Source organism: Poromitra crassiceps (genome assembly GCF_964638095.1).
Source record: "Poromitra crassiceps genome assembly, chromosome: 8".
NCBI classification, from domain to species: domain Eukaryota; kingdom Metazoa; phylum Chordata; class Actinopteri; order Beryciformes; family Melamphaidae; genus Poromitra; species Poromitra crassiceps.
This window is the reverse complement of record NC_139629.1, coordinates 37,303,321-37,328,849: the sequence shown is the minus strand read 5'-3', so window position 1 is coordinate 37,328,849 and position 25,529 is coordinate 37,303,321. Positions and strand designations below refer to the sequence as shown.

Here is a 25,529-nt window from a genome sequence, read left to right as displayed (position 1 = left end):
CAAGATTTTGCAAGATTTTTCCCAACCCCATGCAAGTCAATGGGGGAGAAAATGGCGCTTAATGGCGAATTGCGGCCAAACCGCTTTCACAAACCCTTAGCAAAGTCATAGCACACCTGTCCTCAATAAGCCGGTCATTTTGAGGTCTGGCATGTCTATGTGGCGCAAAAATTGGGGGCGTTGTTACGCGCAGAAGTTTTTGGCAGATATAAGAATAGGAATAATAAGTATGTGGGATTTCAAGATTGTGCCTTGCTTGTCAGCAAGCACAATAATAAGTATGTGGGATTTCAAGATTGTGCCTTGCTTGTCAGCAAGCACAATAATAATAAGTATGTGGGATTTCAAGATTGTGCCTTGCTTGTCAGCAAGCACAATAATAATGGGGGACTTTGTAATTTGTGCCTTGCTTTCAGCCAAAGTGTCAAGTGTCATACAAGAAGGAAGGCTGGCCATAATGAGAATGAATCTGCACTTCCTGCCGCCCTTCAAAATAAAACTATTTAGAAGGGACAGGCACTGAATGCTGCTATAGCGCCCCCTAAAGGCTAAATGACAAAATACTTCTGATATAGGCTCAGAGTACATCCCTCCACACCTGTACCAAGTTTGGTTAGCATCGGACGATTTTTGTGAAATAGGCCCCACCCACAGAAAGTTGGAAGTGGATTATATCGCAACGGTGCATTTTTTTCAAAAACTTCCAAATCAGTGTAGTACAGGACAGTCCCCACATGATGTGTGCGTTGGTTTGGTGAAGATTGGACAAAATTTCAAGGAGAAATGGCAAAAAAACTGTTTTGGACAAAATGCAAAATGGCCGAAAATCTAGTCAGACGGAAATGGGCGTGGCCTAGTTGAGTAGATGCGGGAGGACCCAAGGAATCCAGGGAAAAAATAATTTTGATGATAAACCCTACGGTTCAAAAGTTATCGACCAAAAGGTAAGGAGGGCTGTTATAGCGCCACCATCTGGCCAATTGGTGCAATTTTTTCGGGGATAGTAAAAGACCCCTCAGTGCACCTCCCTACCAAGTTTCGTAGCTCTAGCTGTTATGGTTTCTGAATGACACCTAATTTACTGCAAGATTTTGCAAGATTTTTCCCAACCCCATGCAAGTCAATGGGGGAAAAAATGGCGCTTAATGGCGAATTGCGGCCAAACCGCTTTCACAAACCCTTAGCAAAGTCATAGCACACCTGTCCTCAATAAGCCGGTCATTTTGAGGTCTGGCATGTCTATGTGGCGCAAAAATTGGGGGCGTTGTTACGCGCAGAAGTTTTTGGCAGATATAAGAATAGGAATAATAAGTATGTGGGATTTCAAGATTGTGCCTTGCTTGTCAGCAAGCACAATAATAAGTATGTGGGATTTCAAGATTGTGCCTTGCTTGTCAGCAAGCACAATAATTATTGCTTTTATCTCGGAAACGGAAGGTGCAATCGTGATTCCGCCCACCACTAGCGTACTTTTTCACCCCGATTCCAACGCCGCCATGCTTGAGTCTCTACGACTTACGGTTGCGGAGATACGTTGCTGTAGCGCCCCCCATAGGCAAACAATAGCGCCCCCTACATGCCAAATGACACTATCTCTTCTGAAATCAACTCAGAAGTGTCAAGTGTCATACAAGAAGGAAGGCTGGCCATAATGACAATGAATCCGCACTTCCTGCTGCCCTTCAAAATAAAACAATTGAGAAGGGACAGGCACTGAATGCTGCTATAGCGCCCCCTAAAGGCTAAATGACAAAATACTTCTGATATAGGCTCAGAGTACATCCCTCCACACCTGTACCAAGTTTGGTTAGCATCGGACGATTTTTGTGAAATAGGCCCCACCCACAGAAGATTGGAAGTGGATTATATCGCAATGGTGTGTTTTTTTTTTAACTTCCAAATCAGTGTTGTGCAGGACACTCCTAACATGATGTGTGCGTTGGTTTGGTGAAGATTGGACAAAATTTCAAGGAGAAATGGCAAAAAAACTGTTTTGGACAAAATGCAAAATGGCGGAAAATCTAGTCAGACGGAAATGGGCGTGGCCTAGTTGAGTAGATGCGGGAGGACCCAAGGAATCCAGGGAAAAAATAATTTTGATGATAAACCCTACGGTTCAAAAGTTATCGACCAAAAGGTAAGGAGGGCTGTTATAGCGCCACCATCTGGCCAATTGGTGCAATTTTTTCGGGGATAGTAAAAGACCCCTCAGTGCACCTCCCTACCAAGTTTCGTAGCTCTAGCTGTTATGGTTTCTGAATGACACCTAATTTACTGCAAGATTTTGCAAGATTTTTCCCAACCCCATGCAAGTCAATGGGGGAAAAAATGGCGCTTAATGGCGAATTGCGGCCAAACCGCTTTCACAAACCCTTAGCAAAGTCATAGCACACCTGTCCTCAATAAGCCGGTCATTTTGAGGTCTGGCATGTCTATGTGGCGCAAAAATTGGGGGCGTTGTTATGCGCAGAAGTTTTTGGCAGATATAAGAATAGGAATAATAAGTATGTGGGATTTCAAGATTGTGCCTTGCTTGTCAGCAAGCACAATAATTATTGCTTTTATCTCGGAAACGGAAGGTGCAATCGTGATTCTGCCCACCACTAGCGTACTTTTTCACCCCGATTCCAACGCCGCCATCTGTGAGTCTCTACGAGTTACGGTTGCGGAGATACGTTGCTGTAGCGCCCCCCATAGGCAAACAATAGCGCCCCCTACACGCCAAATGACACTATCTCTTCTGAAATCAACTCAGAAGTGTCAAGTGTCATACAAGAAGGAAGGCTGGCCATAATGAGAATGAATCCGCACTTCCTGCCGCCCTTCAAAATAAAACCATTTAGAAGGGACAGGCACTGAATGCTGCTATAGCGCCCCCTAAAGGCTAAATGACAAAATACTTCTCCTATAGGCTCAGAGTACATCCCTCCACACCTGTACCAAGTTTGGTTAGCATCGGACGATTTTTGTGAAATAGGCCCCACCCACAGAAGATTGGAAGTGGATTATATCGCAATGGTGTGTTTTTTTTTTTTTACTTCCAAATCAGTGTTGTGCAGGACAGTCCCCACATGATGTGTGCGTTGGTTTGGTGAAGATTGGACAAAATTTCAAGGAGAAATGGCAAAAAAACTGTTTTGGACAAAATGCAAAATGGCGGAAAATCTAGTCAGACGGAAATGGGCGTGGCCTAGTTGAGTAGATGCGGGAGGACCCAAGGAATCCAGGGAAAAAATAATTTTGATGATAAACCCTACGGTTCAAAAGTTATCGACCAAAAGGTAAGGAGGGCTGTTATAGCGCCACCATCTGGCCAATTGGTGCAATTTTTTCGGGGATAGTAAAAGACCCCTCAGTGCACCTCCCTACCAAGTTTCGTAGCTCTAGCTGTTATGGTTTCTGAATGACACCTAATTTACTGCAAGATTTTGCAAGATTTTTCCCAACCCCATGCAAGTCAATGGGGGAAAAAATGGCGCTTAATGGCGAATTGCGGCCAAACCGCTTTCACAAACCCTTAGCAAAGTCATAGCACACCTGTCCTCAATAAGCCGGTCATTTTGAGGTCTGGCATGTCTATGTGGCGCAAAAATTGGGGGCGTTGTTATGCGCAGAAGTTTTTGGCAGATATAAGAATAGGAATAATAAGTATGTGGGATTTCAAGATTGTGCCTTGCTTGTCAGCAAGCACAATAATCAGCAAGCACAATAATTATTGCTTTTATCTCGGAAACGGAAGGTGCAATCGTGATTCTGCCCACCACTAGCGTACTTTTTCACCCCGATTCCAACGCCGCCATCTGTGAGTCTCTACGAGTTACGGTTGCGGAGATACGTTGCTGTAGCGCCCCCCATAGGCAAACAATAGCGCCCCCTACACGCCAAATGACACTATCTCTTCTGAAATCAACTCAGAAGTGTCAAGTGTCATACAAGAAGGAAGGCTGGCCATAATGAGAATGAATCCGCACTTCCTGCCGCCCTTCAAAATAAAACCATTTAGAAGGGACAGGCACTGAATGCTGCTATAGCGCCCCCTAAAGGCTAAATGACAAAATACTTCTCCTATAGGCTCAGAGTACATCCCTCCACACCTGTACCAAGTTTGGTTAGCATCGGACGATTTTTGTGAAATAGGCCCCACCCACAGAAGATTGGAAGTGGATTATATCGCAATGGTGTGTTTTTTTTTTTTTACTTCCAAATCAGTGTTGTGCAGGACAGTCCCCACATGATGTGTGCGTTGGTTTGGTGAAGATTGGACAAAATTTCAAGGAGAAATGGCAAAAAAACTGTTTTGGACAAAATGCAAAATGGCGGAAAATCTAGTCAGACGGAAATGGGCGTGGCCTAGTTGAGTAGATGCGGGAGGACCCAAGGAATCCAGGGAAAAAATAATTTTGATGATAAACCCTACGGTTCAAAAGTTATCGACCAAAAGGTAAGGAGGGCTGTTATAGCGCCACCATCTGGCCAATTGGTGCAATTTTTTCGGGGATAGTAAAAGACCCCTCAGTGCACCTCCCTACCAAGTTTCGTAGCTCTAGCTGTTATGGTTTCTGAATGACACCTAATTTACTGCAAGATTTTGCAAGATTTTTCCCAACCCCATGCAAGTCAATGGGGGAAAAAATGGCGCTTAATGGCGAATTGCGGCCAAACCGCTTTCACAAACCCTTAGCAAAGTCATAGCACACCTGTCCTCAATAAGCCGGTCATTTTGAGGTCTGGCATGTCTATGTGGCGCAAAAATTGGGGGCGTTGTTATGCGCAGAAGTTTTTGGCAGATATAAGAATAGGAATAATAAGTATGTGGGATTTCAAGATTGTGCCTTGCTTGTCAGCAAGCACAATAATTATTGCTTTTATCTCGGAAACGGAAGGTGCAATCGTGATTCTGCCCACCACTAGCGTACTTTTTCACCCCGATTCCAACGCCGCCATCTGTGAGTCTCTACGAGTTACGGTTGCGGAGATACGTTGCTGTAGCGCCCCCCATAGGCAAACAATAGCGCCCCCTACACGCCAAATGACACTATCTCTTCTGAAATCAACTCAGAAGTGTCAAGTGTCATACAAGAAGGAAGGCTGGCCATAATGAGAATGAATCCGCACTTCCTGCCGCCCTTCAAAATAAAACCATTTAGAAGGGACAGGCACTGAATGCTGCTATAGCGCCCCCTAAAGGCTAAATGACAAAATACTTCTCCTATAGGCTCAGAGTACATCCCTCCACACCTGTACCAAGTTTGGTTAGCATCGGACGATTTTTGTGAAATAGGCCCCACCCACAGAAGATTGGAAGTGGATTATATCGCAATGGTGTGTTTTTTTTTTTTTACTTCCAAATCAGTGTTGTGCAGGACAGTCCCCACATGATGTGTGCGTTGGTTTGGTGAAGATTGGACAAAATTTCAAGGAGAAATGGCAAAAAAACTGTTTTGGACAAAATGCAAAATGGCGGAAAATCTAGTCAGACGGAAATGGGCGTGGCCTAGTTGAGTAGATGCGGGAGGACCCAAGGAATCCAGGGAAAAAATAATTTTGATGATAAACCCTACGGTTCAAAAGTTATCGACCAAAAGGTAAGGAGGGCTGTTATAGCGCCACCATCTGGCCAATTGGTGCAATTTTTTCGGGGATAGTAAAAGACCCCTCAGTGCACCTCCCTACCAAGTTTCGTAGCTCTAGCTGTTATGGTTTCTGAATGACACCTAATTTACTGCAAGATTTTGCAAGATTTTTCCCAACCCCATGCAAGTCAATGGGGGAAAAAATGGCGCTTAATGGCGAATTGCGGCCAAACCGCTTTCACAAACCCTTAGCAAAGTCATAGCACACCTGTCCTCAATAAGCCGGTCATTTTGAGGTCTGGCATGTCTATGTGGCGCAAAAATTGGGGGCGTTGTTATGCGCAGAAGTTTTTGGCAGATATAAGAATAGGAATAATAAGTATGTGGGATTTCAAGATTGTGCCTTGCTTGTCAGCAAGCACAATAATTATTGCTTTTATCTCGGAAACGGAAGGTGCAATCGTGATTCTGCCCACCACTAGCGTACTTTTTCACCCCGATTCCAACGCCGCCATCTGTGAGTCTCTACGAGTTACGGTTGCGGAGATACGTTGCTGTAGCGCCCCCCATAGGCAAACAATAGCGCCCCCTACACGCCAAATGACACTATCTCTTCTGAAATCAACTCAGAAGTGTCAAGTGTCATACAAGAAGGAAGGCTGGCCATAATGAGAATGAATCCGCACTTCCTGCCGCCCTTCAAAATAAAACCATTTAGAAGGGACAGGCACTGAATGCTGCTATAGCGCCCCCTAAAGGCTAAATGACAAAATACTTCTCCTATAGGCTCAGAGTACATCCCTCCACACCTGTACCAAGTTTGGTTAGCATCGGACGATTTTTGTGAAATAGGCCCCACCCACAGAAGATTGGAAGTGGATTATATCGCAATGGTGTGTTTTTTTTTTTTTACTTCCAAATCAGTGTTGTGCAGGACAGTCCCCACATGATGTGTGCGTTGGTTTGGTGAAGATTGGACAAAATTTCAAGGAGAAATGGCAAAAAAACTGTTTTGGACAAAATGCAAAATGGCGGAAAATCTAGTCAGACGGAAATGGGCGTGGCCTAGTTGAGTAGATGCGGGAGGACCCAAGGAATCCAGGGAAAAAATAATTTTGATGATAAACCCTACGGTTCAAAAGTTATCGACCAAAAGGTAAGGAGGGCTGTTATAGCGCCACCATCTGGCCAATTGGTGCAATTTTTTCGGGGATAGTAAAAGACCCCTCAGTGCACCTCCCTACCAAGTTTCGTAGCTCTAGCTGTTATGGTTTCTGAATGACACCTAATTTACTGCAAGATTTTGCAAGATTTTTCCCAACCCCATGCAAGTCAATGGGGGAAAAAATGGCGCTTAATGGCGAATTGCGGCCAAACCGCTTTCACAAACCCTTAGCAAAGTCATAGCACACCTGTCCTCAATAAGCCGGTCATTTTGAGGTCTGGCATGTCTATGTGGCGCAAAAATTGGGGGCGTTGTTATGCGCAGAAGTTTTTGGCAGATATAAGAATAGGAACTAGAATGTCTACATTTCCTACCGAAAATGTAATTGTGCTTGCTGTCCTCGCCATGCACCGCCTGCCTTGCAAGGTCCCTGCCCATGCAATTAGGGGGACTAAAGCTTAATTTATACTTATTAGTGTTAATTTCGTCCACGAAAACTATGAGGAAAAATGTTAGTCGACTACCTTTTTCCCCAAGACTAAGACTACACTAAAATGTTCAGACTTTTAGTTTTATTGACTAAGACAAGACTAAAATACTCAAACTTTTAGTCGACTAAAACTTGACTAAACAAAAAGAGGACAGGGTTGACTAAATATGATAAAAACTAACAAGGACATTTGACACAGGACTAAGACTACGACAAAATGAAAAAATAGACAACAAAATTAACATTAATTATAGACTGTCCCCCCCCCCCCAATTCAGCAGTTCAGGTTCCTGTGCTGCAGCATCATAGATGTAGCTGACATGTAGCTGTTTTAAAAACATTTACAGTAGTTACAGCAGAACCCGCCCAGTCTTAGCTAAGGGTCTTATCTATATGTGTATGAGGCATTGTGTTCCCAAAATGTACAGCTACTTGCTTGTCTACATTCTATCCAGAGAAGTCTGAGTGCTTTCCGCACAGCCAGGCTCCCTCCATTCTCCCCTCAGCTACGGGCTGAGCAGGGACTGTAAATACGGTCCACTTGTCGTTGCTACCGCTGCATGCCGACACTGGCCCGGGTGGGCAGCATCACCATTACCTACTTTCCCTGGGAAAGAGTTGCCAACACTGCTTCGAATTACAAGCGCATCAGCAGATTCAACAGTTTTCATTGACTAAAACTAGACTAAAATGTGAACAGTTTTCGTTGACTAAAACTAGACTAAAATACTTATGGTTTTATTTGACTAAGCCGAGACTAAAATGCTCAAACTTTTAGTCGACTAAAACTTGACTAAATAAAAACAGGATGAGGTTGACTAAATATGATACAGAGTAACAAGGACATTTAACACGGGACTAAGACTAAGACTAAATAAAAAAATAGCAGACAAAATTAACACTAGTCCAATCGCGACCCCTTTAAAGGACTATATGTATTTTCCCCCCCCGAATCCAATGTCGCCATCCGTGAGTCTGTACGAGTTACGCTTGCAGAGATACGTCCGCCCAGCCTGCAGCACTACAGGAGAGAGATAGAGGACAGTGGGGGGTTGGGGGTTTCAAGTCACTGACCAAACACTCTATTTCAGTGATTTCTGTCAGAAAATAGAGCCATTTAACACTTATTTGAACACAAAAACATTGCTGAATGTAGCTTTAAGTAGTTATGGGTCGGCCTATGTGAGTAGATGCGGAACGTCCCAAGGAATCCAGGGAAAAAATAAGTTTGATTATAGACCCTACGGTTCAAAAGTTATGAACCAAACATAAAGAGGGCTGTTATAGCGCCACCATCTTGTCAATTGGTGCAATTCTTTCGTGGATAGTAAAATACCCCTCTGTGAACCTCCCTAACAAGTTTCGTAGCTGTACCTAGTATGGTTTCTGAGATAGTTAATTTAATGCCTTATTTGTGTCAACATCATTCTCTTTACCCAAGATGCAACACACCTGCTCAGAGTTGCTCTTAAGCTCTATTTATCTGGTCAAATCTCACCGGATTCCTGTTTGCAGTACACTTTTTGCATGTGTTTTTTAACAGAGAAGAGTTGCAGCTGCTCAAAAGACAATATGTAAAATGTATGAGTGAGACCATGAGTGATATAGCACTTGTAATACAGGTATAGCCATGTCTGAAGTCTACATAATAGCGTGCGTGCGTCAAGTGTCAAGTGTCATACAAGAAGGAAGGCTGGCCATAATGAGAATGAATCTGCACTTCCTGCCGCCCTTCAAAATAAAACAATTTCGAAGGGACAGGCACTGAATGCTGCTATAGCGCCCCCTAAAGGCTAAATGACAAAATACTTCTGATATAGGCTCAGAGTACATCCCTCCACACCTGTACCAAGTTTGGTTAGCATCGGACGATTTTTGTGAAATAGGCCCCACCCACAGAAGATTGGAAGTGGATTATATCGCAATGGTGTGTTTTTTTTTTTAACTTCCAAATCAGTGTTGTGCAGGACAGTCCCCACATGTGATGTGCGTTGGTTTGGTGAAGATTGGACAAAATTTCTAGGAGAAATGGCAAAAAAACGGTTTTGGACAAAATGCAAAATGGCGGAAAATCTAGTCAGACGGAAATGGGCGTGGCCTAGTTGAGTAGATGCGGGAGGACCCAAGGAATCCAGGGAAAAAATAATTTTGATGATAAACCCTACGGTTCAAAAGTTATCGACCAAAAGGTAAGGAGGGCTGTTATAGCGCCACCATCTGGCCAATTGGTGCAATTTTTTCGGGGATAGTAAAAGACCCCTCAGTGCACCTCCCTACCAAGTTTCGTAGCTCTAGCTGTTATGGTTTCTGAATGACACCTAATTTACTGCAAGATTTTGCAAGATTTTTCCCAACCCCATGCAAGTCAATGGGGGAAAAAATGGCGCTTAATGGCGAATTGCGGCCAAACCGCTTTCACAAACCCTTAGCAAAGTCATAGCACACCTGTCCTCAATAAGCCGGTCATTTTGAGGTCTGGCATGTCTATGTGGCGCAAAAATTGGGGGCGTTGTTATGCGCAGAAGTTTTTGGCAGATATAAGAATAGGAATAATAAGTATGTGGGATTTCAAGATTGTGCCTTGCTTGTCAGCAAGCACAATAATAAGTATGTGGGATTTCAAGATTGTGCCTTGCTTGTCAGCAAGCACAATAATAATAATAATAAGTATGTGGGATTTCAAGATTGTGCCTTGCTTGTCAGCAAGCACAATAATAAGTATGTGGGATTTCAAGATTGTGCCTTGCTTGTCAGCAAGCACAATAATTATTGCTTTTATCTCGGAAACGGAAGGTGCAATCGTGATTCTGCCCACCACTAGCGTACTTTTTCACCCCGATTCCAACGCCGCCATCATTGAGTCTCTACGAGTTACGGTTGCGGAGATACGTTGCTGTAGCGCCCCCCATAGGCAAACAATAGCGCCCCCTACATGCCAAATGACACTATCTCTTCTGAAATCAACTCAGAAGTGTCAAGTGTCATACAAGAAGGAAGGCTGGCCATAATGAGAATGAATCCGCACTTCCTGCCGCCCTTCAAAATAAAACCATTTAGAAGGGACAGGCACTGAATGCTGCTATAGCGCCCCCTAAAGGCTAAATGACGAAATACTTCTGATATAGGCTCAGAGTACATCCCTCCACACCTGTACCAAGTTTGGTTAGCATCGGACGATTTTTGTGAAATAGGCCCCACCCACAGAAGATTGGAAGTGGATTATATCGCAATGGTGTGTTTTTTTTTTGAACTTCCAAATCAGTGTTGTGCAGGACACTCCCAACATGATGTGTGCGTTGGTTTGGTGAAGATTGGACAAAATTTCAAGGAGAAATGGCAAAAAAACTGTTTTGGACAAAATGCAAAATGGCCGAAAATCTAGTCAGACGGAAATGGGCGTGGCCTAGTTGAGTAGATGCGGGAGGACCCAAGGAATCCAGGGAAAAAAGAATTTTGATGATAAACCCTACGGTTCAAAAGTTATCGAGCAAAAGGTAAGGAGGGCTGTTATAGCGCCACCATATGGTCAATTGGTGCAATTTTTTCGGGGATAGTAAAAGACCCCTCAGTGCACCTCCTCATCAAGTTTCGTAGCTCTAGCTCTTATGGTTTCTGAATTACACCTAATTTACTGCAAGATTTTGCAAGATTTTTCCAAACCCCATGCAAGTCAATGGGGAAAAAAATGGCGCTTAATGGCGAATTGCGGCCAAACCGCTTTCACAAACCCTTAACAAAGTCATAGCACACCTGTCCTCAATAAGCCGGTCATTTTGAGGTCTGGCATGTCTATGTGGCGCAAAAATTGGGGGCGTTGTTACGCGCAGAAGTTTTTGGCAGATATAAGAATAATAATAAGTATGTGGGATTTCAAGATTGTGCCTTGCTTGTCAGCAAGCACAATAATTATTGCTTTTATCTCGGAAACGGAAGGTGCAATCGTGATTCTGCCCACCACTAGCGTACTTTTTCACCCCGATTCCAACGCCGCCATCATTGAGTCTCTACGAGTTACGGTTGCGGAGATACGTTGCTGTAGCGCCCCCCATAGGCAAACAATAGCGCCCCCTACATGCCAAATGACACTATCTCTTCTGAAATCAACTCAGAAGTGTCAAGTGTCATACAAGAAGGAAGGCTGGCCATAATGAGAATGAATCCGCACTTCCTGCCGCCCTTCAAAATAAAACCATTTAGAAGGGACAGGCACTGAATGCTGCTATAGCGCCCCCTAAAGGCTAAATGACGAAATACTTCTGATATAGGCTCAGAGTACATCCCTCCACACCTGTACCAAGTTTGGTTAGCATCGGACGATTTTTGTGAAATAGGCCCCACCCACAGAAGATTGGAAGTGGATTATATCGCAATGGTGTGTTTTTTTTTTGAACTTCCAAATCAGTGTTGTGCAGGACACTCCCAACATGATGTGTGCGTTGGTTTGGTGAAGATTGGACAAAATTTCAAGGAGAAATGGCAAAAAAACTGTTTTGGACAAAATGCAAAATGGCCGAAAATCTAGTCAGACGGAAATGGGCGTGGCCTAGTTGAGTAGATGCGGGAGGACCCAAGGAATCCAGGGAAAAAAGAATTTTGATGATAAACCCTACGGTTCAAAAGTTATCGAGCAAAAGGTAAGGAGGGCTGTTATAGCGCCACCATATGGTCAATTGGTGCAATTTTTTCGGGGATAGTAAAAGACCCCTCAGTGCACCTCCTCATCAAGTTTCGTAGCTCTAGCTCTTATGGTTTCTGAATTACACCTAATTTACTGCAAGATTTTGCAAGATTTTTCCAAACCCCATGCAAGTCAATGGGGAAAAAAATGGCGCTTAATGGCGAATTGCGGCCAAACCGCTTTCACAAACCCTTAACAAAGTCATAGCACACCTGTCCTCAATAAGCCGGTCATTTTGAGGTCTGGCATGTCTATGTGGCGCAAAAATTGGGGGCGTTGTTACGCGCAGAAGTTTTTGGCAGATATAAGAATAATAATAAGTATGTGGGATTTCAAGATTGTGCCTTGCTTGTCAGCAAGCACAATAATTATTGCTTTTATCTCGGAAACGGAAGGTGCAATCGTGATTCTGCCCACCACTAGCGTACTTTTTCACCCCGATTCCAACGCCGCCATCATTGAGTCTCTACGAGTTACGGTTGCGGAGATACGTTGCTGTAGCGCCCCCCATAGGCAAACAATAGCGCCCCCTACATGCCAAATGACACTATCTCTTCTGAAATCAACTCAGAAGTGTCAAGTGTCATACAAGAAGGAAGGCTGGCCATAATGAGAATGAATCCGCACTTCCTGCCGCCCTTCAAAATAAAACCATTTAGAAGGGACAGGCACTGAATGCTGCTATAGCGCCCCCTAAAGGCTAAATGACGAAATACTTCTGATATAGGCTCAGAGTACATCCCTCCACACCTGTACCAAGTTTGGTTAGCATCGGACGATTTTTGTGAAATAGGCCCCACCCACAGAAGATTGGAAGTGGATTATATCGCAATGGTGTGTTTTTTTTTTGAACTTCCAAATCAGTGTTGTGCAGGACACTCCCAACATGATGTGTGCGTTGGTTTGGTGAAGATTGGACAAAATTTCAAGGAGAAATGGCAAAAAAACTGTTTTGGACAAAATGCAAAATGGCCGAAAATCTAGTCAGACGGAAATGGGCGTGGCCTAGTTGAGTAGATGCGGGAGGACCCAAGGAATCCAGGGAAAAAAGAATTTTGATGATAAACCCTACGGTTCAAAAGTTATCGAGCAAAAGGTAAGGAGGGCTGTTATAGCGCCACCATATGGTCAATTGGTGCAATTTTTTCGGGGATAGTAAAAGACCCCTCAGTGCACCTCCTCATCAAGTTTCGTAGCTCTAGCTCTTATGGTTTCTGAATTACACCTAATTTACTGCAAGATTTTGCAAGATTTTTCCAAACCCCATGCAAGTCAATGGGGAAAAAAATGGCGCTTAATGGCGAATTGCGGCCAAACCGCTTTCACAAACCCTTAACAAAGTCATAGCACACCTGTCCTCAATAAGCCGGTCATTTTGAGGTCTGGCATGTCTATGTGGCGCAAAAATTGGGGGCGTTGTTACGCGCAGAAGTTTTTGGCAGATATAAGAATAATAATAAGTATGTGGGATTTCAAGATTGTGCCTTGCTTGTCAGCAAGCACAATAACTAGATGGTCTACATTTCCTAACGAAAATGTAATTGTGCTTGCTGTCCTCGCCATGCACCGCCTGGCTTGCAAGGTCCCTGCCCATGCAATTAGGGGGACTAATGCTGCCTTCCAGACACCTGGGACGTGGGTGTTTCCCAGTGGAAAAGTCCCAGTCCCCACCTTCAACACAATATTTGTGCTATAGGCTCAGAGTACATCCGTCCACACCTGTACCAAGTTTGGTTAGCATCGGACGATCTTTGTGAAATAGGCCCCACCCACTGAACTTTGGAAGTTGATTATATCGCAACGGTGCATTTTTTTTCAAAAACCACGAAACAGTGTTGTGCAGGACACTCATCACATCGTCACCTTGCTAAACTAATGGCCTAAGTCCTTTAATCCACTTATGCAACATGATTTGACATACAGCGTTATTTGTATGTTAATAGTCATATATTGTCATAACCTTTTTGTGTGAAATGATTAAAGGTCCCATATTGTGTAGTTTTCTGCTGTTTTAAACATTTGTCAGGGGTCTTTAAAATAAGGTCATGCATACTGTTTGGCATTTGGAGACAAGTTTTTTTTTTATTGCATTTCTAGCCATTCTAGGTCTGTGCTCATTAAATATGCAGGTTTGGCCACAGAGGCGCCGCTGATTGGCCGATGAGGTGCCCCGCTCTGATTGGCCGCCTGATCTGTCAATCTGGGTAGAGCACTTAGTGCAGCGCAGATGAAATTTCACGAAATGGCAGCAGTGAGACCGTACGACTTTGAACCTGAAGCTGACTCTGATTCAGTCAGCTGTAAAATTGGACAGGCTATCGAATGGCGTCAGTCCCGTGTCTGTAGCTGCTTGTGTGACCTATGGTATCTGCCCCTGCTGAAGTATTTCACAGGATTCGGAAGGATGGAGCATTTGTGGTTTATTCTGAAAGGGAGGGATACACAACAACCACAATCAGCATGGCATGGTGGGTATTGGTCTCTCTCTGCTCCAGCTACTGGACCTCTTTGAATTTTAATTGAGTGCCCCTGACATAGACATATAATCATGACAATTATATACAGGTCCCTGTTTCCTAAATCTAAATGCTCCATTTTTACAGGTCTTTTATACAGGATAATATATTTTTAGCTTCACTGCCACCTGCTAGTGGTTACTAAAAATAGCAGGCACGCAACGTGCGTATGTGAACAGCCTTCACAAAAGGAATATTTTTAACACATTTTATCATAAACATACCTGAAAGGGTGGGATACACAACAACCACAATCAGCATGACATGGTGGGTATTGGTCTCTCTCTGCTCCAGCTACTGTGAAAGGCAAGTTAAACACTTTCAAGAACGGCTCTCAGAGCTAACGCTAATTAGCCTCTTACGTTAGCTCAGAACGCTACGTGACTACTTCCAGTCAGTAAACATAAACGTAGCAGTTCAACTGAAAACAGGTTGCATTGGAAGTACAGGATAATGTCAATTGTTGATTCTGACTGCTTCTACACATAATATGGTGATGCAAACCACATTTATATAGCAATTTAAAGCTGAGAGCACGGAGGACCAAACTCACCCACAGAAGGAAGCCATTGTCTGTGAGTGACCCACAATGCACTGCGTGTACATAGCAAAACACAACATAGGATTTCTGGTAAGCACTTTCATTAGAACATACTAATAAATAGAAATGATGGTTGCTGGTCCCAAATTAAACATGAATTGAACTATAAATATGTTATTTATGCACACTGTTACACTTGCGCGAGATACGGCCAAAAAACGACCAAAATTTATTTTTGCTCCAAATTACACCAAACTTAAACCGAAGCATCTATGCCATGAGAGGGATTCAGGCACAAAGTTTCATGCAGTTTCATCGATTTTCCTAGGAGTTATGATCATCTGATGTTGTAACTACATTTTAAACACTTATGCGCTGCTATGCGCCCCTCTCGTTGACTCCCGAACTTCGACGCTGCATCTACTAGACGTAAAATTCGACGATCTAGCTAACGGTGTCAGTCCAGTGTCTGTAGCTGTTTCCGTTCCCGAGATACGGCCAACAAACGGCCGAAAACACTATAAAACACTGTTTTTTTGATGGGCTCCAAATGACACCAAAATTAAACCGAAGCATCTATGCCATGAGAGGGATTCAGGCACAAAGTTTGATGCAGTTTCATAAATTTTCCTAGGAGTTATGATCTTCTGATTTTGCCGACAACAGATAATACTAACCCAACAACAAATGCTCATAACTCCTAGGAAAATGGATGAAACTGCATGAAACTAGGTGCGTGAATTCATCTCATGATGATGATGCTTCGGTTTAAGTTTGGTGTAATTTGGAGCAATTTTTTTTTTTTTTTTTTTTTTTTACTTTTTCAAGGAGGAAGCGCAAAAAAACTGTTTTGGACAAAATTCAAAATGGCAGGAAATCTAGTCAGACGGAAATAGGCGTGGCCTAGATGAGTAGATGCGGAAGGACCCAAGGAATCCAGGGAAAAAAAAGTTTGATGATAGACCCTACGGTTCAAAAGTTATGAACCAAAACATAAAGAGGGCTGTTATAGCACCACCATCTTGTCAATTGGTGCAATTATTTCGTGGATAGTAAAAGACCCCTCTGTGAACCTCCCTAACAAGTTTCATAGCTGTACCTCATATGGTTTCTGAGATACAGCTAATTTAATGTTTTTTTTTGTCTATATGATTCTCTGTACCCAGAATGCAACACTCCTGCTCAGAGTTACTGTTAAGCTATATTTATCTGGTGAAATCACACTAGATTCCTGCTTCCAGTACACTTTTTGCATGTGTTTTTTAACAGAGAAGAGCTGCAGCTGCTCAAAAGATAATATGTAAAATGTATGAGAGTGAGACCATGAGTGATATAACACTTGTAATACATGTATAGGTATGTCTGTTGTCTGTAGAATAGCGTGCGTGCGACAAGTGACAAGTGTCATACAAGAAGGAAGGCTGGCCATAATGAGAATGAATCTGCACTTCCTGCCGCCCTTCAAAATAAAACCATTTAGAAGGGACAGGCACTGAATGCTGCTATAGCGCCCCCTAAAGGCGAAATGACAAAATACTTCTGATATAGGCTCAGAGTACATCCCTCCACACCTGTACGAAGTTTGGTTAGCATCGGACGATTTTTGTGAAATAGGCCCCACCCACAGAAGATTGGAAGTGGATTATATCGCAATGGTGTGTTTTTTTTTTTAACTTCCAAATCAGTGTTGTGCAGGACACTCCCAACATGATGTGTGCGTTGGTTTGGTGAAGATTGGACAAAATTTCAAGGAGAAATGGCAAAAAAAACGGTTTTGGACAAAATGCAAAATGGCCGAAAATCTAGTCAGACGGAAATGGGCGTGGCCTAGTTGAGTAGATGCGGGAGGACCCAAGGAATCCAGGGAAAAAAGAATTTTGATGATAAACCCTACAGTTCAAAAGTTATCGAGCAAAAGGTAAGGAGGGCTGTTATAGCGCCACCATATGGTCAATTGGTGCAATTTTTTCGGGAATAGTAAAAGACCCCTCAGTGCACCTCCCTACCAAGTTTCGTAGCTCTAGCTCTTATGGTTTCTGAATTACACCTAATTTACTGCAAGATTTTGCAAGATTTTTCCAAACCCCATGCAAGTCAATGGGGAAAAAAATGGCGCTTAATGGCGAATTGCGGCCAAACCGCTTTCACAAACCCTTAGCAAAGTCATAGCACACCTGTCCTCAATAAGCCGGTCATTTTGAGGTCTGGCATGTCTATGTGGCGCAAAAATTGGGGGCGTTGTTACGCGCAGAACTTTTTGGCAGATATAAGAATAGGAATAATAAGTATGTGGGATTTCAAGATTGTGCCTTGCTTGTCAGCAAGCACAATAATAACTAGATGGTCTACATTTCCTAACGAAAATGTAATTGTGCTTGCTGTCCTCGCCATGCACCGCCTGGCTTCCAAAGTCCCTGCCCATGGACCTAGGGGGACTAAGTAGTTATGGGGGTGCCTATGTGAGTAAAAGGACTTTGGAGTAGAAGTACTTGGTAGGTGGGGAAGTCAGACTGGTTGTAGCCTACTAGAGAGACACAAAAGGCTGGCCCAATCTCTGCAATCTAAAACTACATTACCTGCAAACTACAGCATCAATAATTACCATGTATTGTAAATGTCTCCAACTGTCTGAAGGAAAATAGGACATGATAACCTCCAGAGAAGTAGTATTCCTTGTAGTGTCATTCATGTTTATGGTTGCGACAACAACTGTTTACGAAACTAGCAGGCTTACCAGAGCTGCAAACACACAAGTGAAAAGCTATCAATGGCTGCATCTAATCAGCCAGTAACTAATGTAGGCTATGTTCCATTATGTTAGTGTAAGAAGTCAAATGTACTGATAATAGTCCCTGGTCACCAAAGTAATGTTACCCTTTTAGTTTTGTTACAGAGTTGCTGATCGGTTGTCATGTGTCCAGTCAGCCAGAGAAGCTGCTTGGGTAGCATGCTAACTAACGCCTAACGCAGTGGTTCTCAACTGGTGTAGCCTCAGGACCCACTATTTTCCTTGTCATGAAGTCGCGACCCAAATTTCAGATTTTTTTTTAAACCACTCAAATTTATTGCACAAAAAATAGCGCATTTATTTAATACACAATGCCTTCATGCACTGTCAAATGAACAAAAAAGTGCAACAGAAGTGCAACTACGGCTAAAAACCAATTGAAATAAGGCAGACTTGAATTACAGGCCTATATGTTTTTAAATTTAAACAAGTCAAACTGGTCATGGTCAGAAAGTCTTATTTGAACTGTATGAAATATGAAATAAAAGGCAGACTTTTCTTGAATCACAGGCAGGCTATATGCTTTTTAGTTAAACTGGTCATAACTTTTAATTAAACTGGGGCCATGCTAATCCAGTTTCAATCATCTGAATTGAACTAAAATTAAATATGAAATGAAAAGGCAGACTTCTCTTGAATTACAGGCAGAGCATATGCTTCAGCTTGTTAAACAAGTGAAACTGGTCAGGCTAATCCAGTTTCAATAATCTGAAAAAAAAAAAAAAAAAAAAAAAAAAAAGTACTGTAAATGTCCGCGACCCAATCAAAACGGCCCCGCGACGCTACCCACCAGTTGAGAAATGCTGGCCTAACGCTAGCATTAGCTCAATTAGCTTGTTGCAACTAGTCCCAAACATTGATGAACAGTGTGTCCTAACGCCAGGGGGACAAGGTGTTTGTTTTGGCTGGCTGAGGTTAGCCTATAAGGCACAGTTGTTGTGGCTAACAGCCTCCATTCACACTAGGCTATTCACACTAGGCTATCTCTTCCATTATGTTTACAAACCCAGCTGGCTCTATATAATGAACAACCACAAAGTGGTGACACTTACCCATGGGTTCCGTTCATTGTTTTCTGGACATGTTTCCATGCTATAGTAACACAGCAGCTAACAGAACAGACAGGCCTCCCATGCCATACATGAACACAACAGGTTTCCTGCAGGCAGCTGTCAGGGCTGTGAGGGGGCGGGCTCTGGTCGGCCCTGTGAATTTTTTTATTGGTTGGCGACAAGTGACCTAGAAAATCCAAGGAACTCTGATTCACTCTGATTTGGCCTCTCCTGGGGCTCCCACTTGCACCAGGGAGGGAGAGGAATGACTGTAGTAAGTGATGTCATACTTTTACAGATGGAGGAATGACTGTAGTAAGTTATTTCATACTTTTTTTTGTCTACATCATTCTCTCTACCCAAGATGCAACACTGCTGCTCAGAGTTGTTCTTAAGCTCTATTTATCTGGTCAAATCTCACCGGATTCCTGTTTCCAGTACACTTTTCAGATTCAGATTCAGATTCAGATTCATTTATTTAAAGAATGGGACTTTACACATTGATGAACAGTACAGCCGTACAGTAAATATGTCAGGTTGTAGCCCAAGGGCTAGTTTCCACCTGTAGTCCCATGGCAGGTTGATGTAATCATGAAAGCGAAAGAAAAATTAATAATACAACAAAGATTAAAAGTACAGAAAGTTAGTAAAACCAAAAATGATTAAAACACACAGTTAATAATACCAAAAAAAAATTAGTAATATAAAAGGTTAGTAAAACCTAAAATAAATAAAATAAATAAAACACAGAGCATGCTGCAAAACTTTTAGCATTTGGTTTTTAACAGAGAAGAGTTGGAGCTGCTGAAAACATACAGTATGCAAATGAGAGTGAGACCATGAGTGATATACCCACTGAGATACAAGCATAGGTGTGTCTGTTGTCTGTAGAATAGCGTGCGTGCGTGTCATACAAGAAGGAAGGCTGGCCATAATGAGAATGAATCTGCACTTCCTGCCGCCCTTCAAAATAAAACCATTTAGAAGGGACAGGCACTGAATGCTGCTATAGCGCCCCCTAAAGGCTAAATGACAAAATACTTCTGATATAGGCTCAGAGTACATCCCTCCACACCTGTACCAAGTTTGGTTAGCATCGGACGATTTTTGTGAAATAGGCCCCACCCACAGAAGATTGGAAGTGGATTATATTGCAATGGTGTGTTTTTTTTTTGAACTTCCAAATCAGTGTTGTGCAGGACACTCCCAACATGATGTGTGCGTTGGTTTGGTGAAGATTGGACAGAATTTCAAGGAGAAATGGCAAAAAAACTGTTTTGGACAAAATGCAAAATGGCCGAAAATCTAGTCAGACGGAAATGGGCGTGGCCTAGTTGAGTAGATCCGGGAGGACCCAAGGAATCCAGGGAAAAAATAATTTTGATGATAAACCCTACGGTTCAAAAGTTATCGAGCAAAAGGTAAGGAGGGCTGTTATAGCGCCACCATATGGTCAATTGGTGCAATTTTTTCGGGGATAGTAAAAGACCCCTCAGTGCACCTCCCTACCAAGTTTCGTAGCTCTAGCTCTTATGGTTTCTGAATTACACCTAATTTACTGCAAGATTTTGCAAGATTTTTCCAAACCCCATGCAAGTCAATGGGGAAAAAAATGGCGCTTAATGGCGAATTGCGGCCAAACCGCTTTCACAAACCCTTAGCAAAGTCATAGCACACCTGTCCTCAATAAGCCGGTCATTTTGAGGTCTGGCATGTCTATGTGGCGCAAAAATTGGGGGAGTTATTACGCGCAGAACTTTTTGGCAGATATAAGAATAGGAATAATAAGTATGTGGGATTTCAAGATTGTGCCTTGCTTGTCAGCAAGCACAATAATAAGTATGTGGGATTTCAAGATTGTGCCTTGCTTGTCAGCAAGCACAATAATAATAAATGGTGTATAAAGGGTTAGGTGATTTTGCTTTCTTGATAATGAGAGGAAGGAGTGAACATGGTAAGCAGTGAACATGGTTGAAGTTAACTCATTCTCTGCCAGGGTCATTTCGGTCTGTGTGCTCCCAGTGCCAGGATTTTGAGCATATTTCCTGATCTTCCAGGACCCACAGAATATTCTGTGCTAGGAATAAAATTACACAACATATCTCACAATAAAGCAGAGACTCTCTTCTTACCCCTTGTAAAAAACTGAAACTCGACCATGTTTCCTTGTTTAGTTACAAGCAGTGGAAGTTAGCTTGTTTTCACTGAAAATGCCCTCCTTTGTAACAGAAATAGGAGAAAAAGAGGTTTTTAGTGAACGACACCGTTTCAAGCAGAACTCTCTTTTGAGCCCTTTATTTTTTGCCTCAGTGACACATCAGACATATACAGTATTTGTTTTCCCAAAAAAAAAAAAAAAAAAAAAAAAAAAGTTTTTACTGACTTTTACTTCCTGGAACTTATTTACCAGATAGTCCAAGACTGGACGGACCAAATTAACCCTTACGCTCTCTCTCTCTCTCTCTCTCTCTCTCTCTCTCTCTCTCTCTCTCTCTCTCTCTCTCTCTCTCTCTCTCTCTCTCTCTCTCTCTCTCTCTCTCTCTCTCTCTCTCTCTCTCTCTCTCTCTCTCTCTCTCTCTCTCTCTCTCTCTCACACGCACACAGGAATCACAGGCAGCTGCTCAATGGCCGCAAATGCTGCTCAATGCACAAATGGCCGCTCATGATCGTCACTCACTAACGGACTCTGTTTACTGCTAAATGGGTGACTATACTATAAATACTAAACGTGATTTAGCGGGTTCCTTTCATCCGTTTGACTTGAAACAATGTCACAGGCTGGGAAAGGGTCTGATCTAATGTAAACAAGCAAAACATGAAAGTACGTCCGAGATGCATCAAGATGCATCGGAGATGCATCGTATAATCGAATCGAATCGAATCGTAGACTTGTATAATCGAATCGTATCGAATCGTGAGATCAGTGAAGATGCACAGCTCTAGTTGCCATGAGCGTCAAAGATGACTTCCATGGGTTTACATTAGCCAAAGCCCAAGTCGTTATATCCGTCGCACAAGGGCAGCGTGTTGGGACGGTGGAGCAGTTGCCATGAGCGTCAAAGATGACTTCCATGGGTTTACATTGGAGTTTAGTTGGAAAGCCCAAGTCATTTCATGGGTCGCTCAAGGGTACCGTGTTAGTAACAAGCAACGCACAAGGGACGTGACAAAGCGTCAATATGCTGCGCGCTCGGAGTGAGAACGGGTTAGTCGTCCTGTCTCCTGGCTCAACTCATTTCTGTCCAGCGAGGATTCTGAGGAACACTCTTATTTTCCTCTTGGGACTTTAGTGGAGTAAACATCAACTGAGGTCAACCGTTTACTACGAGAGCTTCAAAAGGTATGGGTATTTGGTGTCACACCTCTTTAAAAGGTATGGGTATTTGGTGTCACACCTCTTTAAAAGGTATGGGTATTTGGTGTCACACCTCTTTAAAAGGTATGGGTATTTGGTGTCACACCTCTTTAAAAGGTATGGGTATTTGGTGTCACACCTCTTTAAAAGGTATGGGTATTTGGTGTCACACCTCTTTAAAAGGTATGGGTATTTGGTGTCACACCTCTTTAAAAGGTATGGGTATTTGGTGTCACACCTCTTTAAAAGGTATGGATATTTGGTGTCACACATCTTTCAGAAGCAAATCTGTGGCTCATTCAAAAGCTGCAGCTTGTCCTCTCATCCTGCTTTCTTCAGGCACCCCCCTGCCCTCCTCTCTCTGAGTCTTACTTTGAAGTTCCCTCCTCATGGAGAAGGCTTTGCGCTGTCAAGCAGGATTTGCATATACAATGAGCATAATTGCCTGTCTGAAATGGGATGCTTCTTTTGGATAAAAAAAAAGGGTTCCTCTTTCTTCTTTACCGACTGGCAAAAAGAAGAAGAAGAAAAAGTGTGTCACTAAAAATAACCTCCCCTGCCTTGCCTGTGGCGACTCTCATTGTAGGTTCTCCCCCATGGTTTTCCTCTACCTCTGCACCGTCATCCCTTCCATTTGGCTTCTGCAGCTGAGCCTGCCGACGTCCAAGGACGACATATTGGTAGGTGTTGCGCCACAAACTGCCCTCCCGCCTCAAGCAAGCACACAGCTCCATGAAAACCAGCACCTGCGATCAGATAAGATTCTAATCTAAGGGGGGTGGACACACTATTAGTAGCATGAAATGTGCAATTGACACCTTGAGATGAGGTCCAGATAGACTCCTGCTTGAATAACTCTCAGATCTATTCCCTATGGGGTGGTTTTAATGCCGTTTCCTTCAATTTGTCTGTTTTTCATGGCTACGGTACGCTTGTGCCTGGGTGGCAGCTTTTGAATCCTGAAGGTAGAATGTTCAGCAATGTTATGAAATTACATGATGGGGTTTTGTCAGGCAACACGTTCTCACTCCGACCTCGTCCAGGAGCCACGTCAAGTCAAGCACCTTCAGCGACGTCCTTAATGCTTTGGGAAGCCGATACGAGGGATCAGCCGAGCAGCATTTTGGTAAACAAATTGCGTCACTGGGTGGCAACGGCAATGGAACCCTAAGGAGCCCAAGTGGCGTGAGGCGTGAGTGTCTGCTCTAGCCGTCTAACTCTGTTTACATTTTAAAAACTGCGACAGTTCACACAACTTTAACACGACATGCATATATTATACATCAAACTCTTGAGCTACTTCTGCTCTCACTCAGAATGTCAAAATATAAGCGATGTGATGTATAGTTTTTGAGATATTAATGTTTGTTTGGTACAACTCATACTATTAACTGCCGCGGGTTCCGCATTTCTGGGTGGCAAATGACGTCGCGCTGATTCGTCCTATCCCGTTTTATGGAACGTGCTCTGTGGAGCAGCACACAGCTGTGGGTTCAGGCAAAGGTCAAGAACACCCCCGGGCTCATCCCTCAGGACGAGTAGAAGCAAGATATATTATTAATATTATTTTATTAACATTTATGTTTTTCATTTTCTGATTTTAGAGTAAGACCTACTAAGTCTATGTCAGTGAATTAAGTCCACTGACCTTTGCCTAACGCCAACCCCAGTGCGGCAGGGGGGCCTCACTCCAATCGTGGGCATCCAAACATGATGCACCGTGTGTGTCAACATCCGGCGCCAAAGGCATCATGTGACAAAACGGTGCAAAGCGACGCAGTGGGAGTGAGAACGTGTTGCAACAGTGAAAAACTCTGAATCAGTGTGACAATCACATAGACAGATTGTGATGTTTTTCCTCCACCCAGAGCAAACATGAGAAGGACGCAAAGAAGTGGGTGGCCGGCCTGCAGCAGACCATGCTGATCGTGCTGGTCATGGGTCGCTGGCTGATGCCCAAGGGTGACATGTCACGTGACCAGCTCTCCCAGCTGCTCATGGTCTATGTCGGACTGGGTGCCGACATCCTAGACATCGTCGAAACCTTCAACCTAACCAAGGTCAAAACCAACAAGGCGCTCATGAATGTCGGCTTGACCCTCTTCTCTTTGGCGCTCATGCAGTTTCCTCTGGTGCTCACGCAAACAAGGACCCCGAAGGATCAGTCCTCGCCTCCTCAGGAAAGTCCCGATGGTGGAGTTTGCTGCCCTGGAGCTCCCTCCACGTTCACCTCCGTTTGCTCCAGCGAGGTGTGGAGCTTGCTGGTGACGGTGGGTCTCCAAGACGGCCCGTTCCTCATCTACCGGCTCTACCTGATGATCCAGGAGGAGGTGGTCACTCAGTCCATGATCTTTTTCACCGTCAAGAACATCCTCATTCTCCTCTTGGAGCTTTACCGGATCATTGTGGTGCAGTGCAAGCCCAGAGAGGGAGAGGGAGAGAGGAAAGGAGAGGGGGAAGGAGAGAGGGAAGGAGAGAGGGAAGGAGAGGGGGAAGGAGAGGGGAAAGGAGAGGGGGAAGGAGAGGGGGAAGGAGAGAGGGAAAGAGAGGGGAAAGGAGAGGGGGAAGGAGAGAGGGAAGGAGAGGGGGAGAGATCAGAGAATTCTCAGGTGTAGAGAGGCTTAAAACACCGCCAGGCATGACTCTCAGCCTCGGGGGGGGGGGGGGGGGGGGGGATGGCTTTGCCTTCTGTTGCACTTCAGCCCCCGTTCAGCAGTCTACCAGAGACTGTCTCAGCCCGTTCAGCAGTCTACCAGAGCACTGTCTCAGCTCTCCGGAGGTTCAGTGCCAAGAAATAGACCACACCACAGGAGAAGAGAAGAAATTAGGTCCCCACTGAAAGGATCAGAGATAAATCTATGCAAGCCCCTTTGAGAAAAACCCATCAAAAAGAGATGTTTCACTTGGAAGTTCCTCCACCAAAAAAAATCTGTTCAACAAGTTCAACATGAAGTGTGCGTCATCTGAATCTGTCTTTTCTGTTTATTACCGAGGTGCCTTAATCCAAATGAAGATAACTGTGCATATTATGACACATTTGTTGTAATCAGCAGCATTATGCAATAAACTAAGATTTCCTCATGTTGTGCATATGCATTTTTTTTTATAAAAAGTATGTCTGTTTTATGCTTTCAGAATGATAATATGATGATTTTGATAGGAAAAGATGTCAAATCAATTGAATATCCTTACAGTAGAACTACACAAAAATTGCTTGCATTAGAGCAACATTAAGATGATGACATTTCTTGATGATAATGATGAACAATAAATAACCCTCCTGTAAAGACTTCTAAAGAAAAAGGCATGACGCTTGGTGTTGTTTTTCTCATCACCATTAGATGGCAGTGTTGCCAAGTCCACCAAAGCTC

The 25,529-nt window shown here is 43.5% G+C and overlaps 1 protein-coding gene across 1 annotated transcript in view; it reads left to right on the top strand.

The window, feature by feature from the left end:
• Positions 1-24,623, top strand: part of LOC310781579 (transmembrane protein 26-like) — a gene marked incomplete at its 3' end in the record, with an annotated part of 97,476 nt that extends 72,853 nt beyond the window's left edge. Inside the window, exons 4-5 of the mRNA XM_083642201.1 lie at positions 22,745-22,838; positions 24,027-24,623. Coding sequence (XP_083498327.1) covers positions 22,745-22,838; positions 24,027-24,623 — 691 coding nt within the window. The remainder of the gene's footprint in view (positions 1-22,744; positions 22,839-24,026) is intronic.
• Between the last annotated feature and the right edge of the window lie 906 nt (positions 24,624-25,529).